Below are 4,883 nucleotides of genomic sequence, written 5' to 3'. Positions count from 1 at the left end.
TCTTAATGGAGCATTTGAGCCCCAGAGATGTATAATTATAGTATTAAGTTTCATGCGCTCACAGGTAGTAGTGCAGGCTGTATTTTACACACCATGTACAGAGTAAAATCAAAATCTACAACAGATTGACATCCAATAATGAAAATCCTTCTGAGGATGCCCTTGTTAATAACTAAACCCCAAGCATTGTTTGAGCCTCACTCTAGCAGGGATGACAGTAAGTAGGACACCACATGGCAGCAAAATCACAGAAAATACTTGTTATCTAAAGCCCGTAGAGAATTTTGGATTTGTGACTATTTGCTTACTTTTTGAGCATAGATAATTCACAGAGGCTCTCTAGAGCTTCAAATCAGTAGGAAAAGGCTGGGACAGAGCATTTCCAGTGCTGTCAGGCTGCTGTGGGCCCTGTCCCTGGAGCACATGAGCACCTTGTAGATGGTAGCAGGTTGTAAATCTCAGCAGAGAGAAAGTGGGATAATCTCAGTTGTGTTTTGAGAAAGTCTGTGCTGGAAGCACGTTTCCCAGCTAGCAAGGATGCCCTATCTATGGGGAAATCTCAGAATTTCCTAGCTAAAGGGCAATTAAGTGAGACCTAAGGACTTGCAGAACCCCCTGGCAGAGGGTCCCTAATGCTTGCATGCCCTGGAGGTGGTTGTTTGGATCCAGCAAAGATAAAGGATTACCAACACCTATTAGCAGACATATGAAAAAATGCAAATACATACATGTAACGTGGTGCCAAGATTCAAATTCATGCTATTTCAGTTATTTCTGAACTCAGTAAGGGTCTTGCCACTGGTTTCGGTGGGACTGAGATTGCTGCCTGTTTATGGAAATCTTTCACCATGTAACTATCTGGTATTTCCAAATATTTTTCCAAGGATTTCATCAGCCCTAGCATTTAATTCACCTATTTGTTTTCCTGTCCTACTTGTGCAAGGAGATGATTTCAGTGCGATTAAAAAAAGCCACCTGTTTGCAATCTGGGAAACCTGTTCCAGCTCTCTGCCAATTCACCAAACTACTCTTTTCAAAAAAACCAAATACAAACCCTGTTGTTGTAAACGGGGGTGCAGGTTGGTGCTGCAGCCTCTGAATATAGCCATTCCATCTGTCCCGGCAGCAGATTTGTTCAACTATGTCTGAACCTATCACCGCTCGGGGGAAAAACTGTTCTTTGACTCATGTTAATGTATGAATCTAATTGTATCCTCAACGCAGTTCGCAGCTTTCATTGCCCATTAGGAACATTAACATCATACACTGAGTCCTGGTAGATGTATGGTCTTTATATGCTGCATAATGTCCACAGATCTCTGCTCGCAGCTAAGAAAACACAAAAGAATCGAGGATATTTTGAAGTTTTGTGAAGTTTTTTTTTCCTTTGAGATTGAAGTCCAGTGTCTTGGGACCCAGTGACTTTAGATGACCTTCCATCTCCACGGACTGTACTAAATTTCAGCCCCTGGAGGCTACTCCATACAAAACCTCCTGGCTTTCAAGGGCAGGTGCAAGCAAAGCTTCACTGCGTCACAGATCAAGACCTGTTACTGCCAGAATTAGATTTCACAAATCTCTTTTATTTAACAGGACATCATTAAAGAACTGGACTATACTGCTTGATGGTGTCTTTAATTAATATAGTCATTATGCTGCTATTAGGATTTCCAAACAATAACATTTCTTTTTCAGCATTTGTACTTACTGAGAAACAGAGCTGGATGTGTGTGTGTATAGACAACCACATGAAAACTATGTTAAAGAAATATAAAGAATGCAGACTCAGGCACTTGAAAAGGAGGAAATGCTGGCATTGCAGGGTCTGTGCAAACTTAATTCAGCTCCTCTTCTTCTAATTTTTGTGGCAATTACATTATCCCATGTTTTATTTTTTATAACATCTCCACCTTCTTAATTACATAGCAGGGCTGACTTTCAGGCAGAGATTTTGCCTGTGTGATGAACAGCTTCTCAGTGCTTTGCCCAATGCTGTCCATGTTTGCCCTCTGCTTTTTTTCCTGGACAGTATATGATTTTATCCTGAAAACTGAATGTCTCCTTGGACTTGTACACCAGTCCTGAGCACCTGAATACTCTGAAAACTCTGCTTAATGAAATAATTAAAATCACTGATGGTGTGAGGGGACTGTGGTACCCCAGTTTTACAGATGGGAACTCAGTTTCCCATCTGTAAAATTGGGGTACCACAGTCCCCATAGAAAAAATGAAAACCAATTCATTCCGCTAGCCCTGGGCTGTCCTGTCTGAGATGTGTAGGAGCTGACTTACTTGGACTTGTACAACACCATATATCCAAGCATCCACCTCCATTCCCCACAAACACCCTGTTAACTGCCCACGCAGCTCTGATTCACCTGTGTTTTGGAGACAGCTGGAAGGGTATGGCTGAGCTGCCTCATTTCCCCCCCATAAAACAGGGCAAAGGGGATAAACTGTTGCTTTTAAGGGTGTTTGTGTGTCTAGCGAAATACAGGAGTGTTGACCAATGAGGAAGAGAGGGAGGATGAAGACATGAAGAGCAGAAGCCCTTCAGCAAGGTAGGATCTGGGGACTCAGAGGGTTACTCCATTGCACACAAATGCAGGAGAAAGGAAAAGCTGGGGGTTCCCAACAGTACAACAAGATTTTGTGAAGGCGAGGGCCCCTCTTGACAACCCCCATCTCTGGCCAAGGGCCACAGCTGTGCCAGGGCTTTTGCCAAGCCCAAGCAATGCACCCCTGGCCACCCTTTCCCCTCACCTGCGTGGGAACGAGCAGGGAAAGCCTCCATCTCACCGCATGACTTGGGGAAAAGGGGCAGCTCATGCCAGCCAGGTTCTCCCAGTGTTGCAGGTTTAGGCAAAGCTGTGAGCTCCAGCCCCTGTCCAGCATCGTGTCCTTGCCCCAAATCCCCCAACACCTTCCAGCTCTTCCTACCCATGACAAGGACAGCCCTGAACCTCAACACTGCTACCAGCACCGCTCCACTCCTGCTCTCTGCCCGCTCTCTAATCCGTTCTCTGTGAGTCAGGGGCCAGCTGATGTTTGCAGGTAGCCGCACGTGTCTGTAGGCAGCGTGGTGTGAGAAATGACGGCTTGGCCCGTGCTGACTGTCGCCTTGGGGCAAACGCTCTGCATCTACCCCAGGCTCCTTCTGAGGAGCAAAATCCCTGAGCTTAAGAAACAAAACTCCAGAGGCACTGCTGAAATTCAGTAGAAAAGTTAAAAATTTTATTTACAGGGCAAAGTACAATTTCTTAAAAAAAAAAAAAAAAAAAAGAACCCACTTTGATAAGAGGCATAATAATAGAATAAAGCTCTTTATGTACAAAAATACAATTTTCATATGAATGAACATCTTGAATAAATTAAACCCCTATCTGGCCCAGTCGCTGAATACCCCTGCTCTAAAGCAAGACCGCCGCGCTGGGGGTCAGCATCTATAATGCATGAGCCTCTCTCCTTGTCCGTCGGACACCAGGTCCTATCGAGACCGGTGCTGGGCCCCCCCCGGGAGGGGCTGAGCCGCCCCGGGCGCAGGGCAGGGGGGATGCTCTGAGCCCCGTGCTGCGCCCCGGGCCGCATCGGCCCCCTAAGCCTTTTCATGGCATTGTCAGGGCGTTCAAACCAAATTTTCATGCTCGTTTTTCTTCGCTGGAGAGCTACAAATTGTAAAATTGACTTTTCACCTCGTCTGCGGCAGCAAATCTGTCGCTTTTCTTCCCGGTTTTCGCTGTCGTACGGGATGCGAGGCGGGGGTCGGGGGAAGGGGACTGTGGGGCGCGGGGCTGCAAAGTGCAACGGGAGGCGACATCGTCCCCCCCGCCACCCTCGGCCCTCGGGCGGGGGAGCCGGGCGCGCTGCGCGTAGCGGCGCGGAGCGGTGCGCCCTAGCGGCAGGGAGCGCCGGGGGGCGCGGCGGCAGACAGCCCGCGGAAGGTGCGCAGGTCGTCGGCGGGCGCGTAACCGCAGTCCTCGGAGGTGGCGGGGCTGCTGGGGCCGGAGGCGGAGGCGCAGAACGAGGGGGCGGACGGGGAAGCGCTGGACAACCAGGAGCCGGCGTCGCTGCCGGGGCTGGGGGGCGCGGCGGCCCCACGGAAGGTGGGGGGCGGCGGGAGGCACTGCTCGGCCAGGCGGAGGGTCTCGGAGAGCGCCCAGATGTAGTTGTAGGCGAAGCGCAGAGTCTCGATCTTGGTGAGCTTGGTGTCGTCGGGGAAGGTGGGCAGGACGCTGCGGAGCTCGTCTAGAGCGGCGTTGAGGTGGTGCATGCGGTTCCGCTCCCGATCGTTGGCCTTCACTCGCCGGCTGCGTTTCAGCGTGTGCAGCAGCGCTTCGGTACGCGCCCGCGCACGGCCGCGCCGTCTCCGCCGTTCCCGCGGAGCGCCGGGCGGATCCGCACCGCCGCCGCTGCTGGCCGCCTCCGCGGGCATCCTGCGGGGAGAGAAGACGGAGCCGCCGTCACTGCGCGGCCCGGGCGGGGCAGGGAAGGGGTGGCGGGGGTTAGGGGGTGGGAGCGAGGGAGGAAGGTGCGAAGTGGCCGGGAAAGAGGTGGAGGGAGAAAGAAAAAAAACCAAAACCAAACCACCAAACTATAGGGGGGTGGGGTGGAGGTGGGGGAGTGTTTGGCACGGCGGCACTGCGCCGCGCAGGTGCCTGCGCCTCCGTACTCACATGGAAAACTCCCAGGGATGCAGTTAAGCAATAACGGTATAAAAATCTAGACAGGCAAAAGCAACGCTTCCCGCTGCAGGGGGAGGCAGGGCGGACTGAGCGCTGAGGGAACAGGAGAAAAAAAAAAAACAGAAGAAAAAAAAAAACCAAACGAGCGGCAGGGAAAGGCGGGGCGGGGGGGACACGCGACCGCTCTTGTCTTTGAAGTGC

At 51.1% G+C, this 4,883-nt stretch overlaps 1 protein-coding gene across 1 annotated transcript; it reads right to left on the bottom strand.

Moving 5' to 3' along the window:
- Positions 1-3,892: 3,892 nt before the first annotated feature.
- Positions 3,893-4,432, bottom strand: NEUROG1 (neurogenin 1; the record flags this gene model as incomplete). The annotated part of the gene is made up of 1 exon (XM_082063819.1): positions 3,893-4,432. One exon carries the CDS (start codon positions 4,430-4,432, stop codon positions 3,893-3,895), a length of 540 nt encoding a protein of 179 aa, XP_081919945.1.
- Between the last annotated feature and the right edge of the window lie 451 nt (positions 4,433-4,883).

Source organism: Streptopelia decaocto (genome assembly GCF_964273445.1).
Source record: "Streptopelia decaocto genome assembly, chromosome: 12".
NCBI classification, from domain to species: Eukaryota; Metazoa; Chordata; class Aves; order Columbiformes; family Columbidae; genus Streptopelia; species Streptopelia decaocto.
Note: the sequence above shows the minus strand (reverse complement) of the source record. Positions and strands in the feature narration are given on the sequence as shown.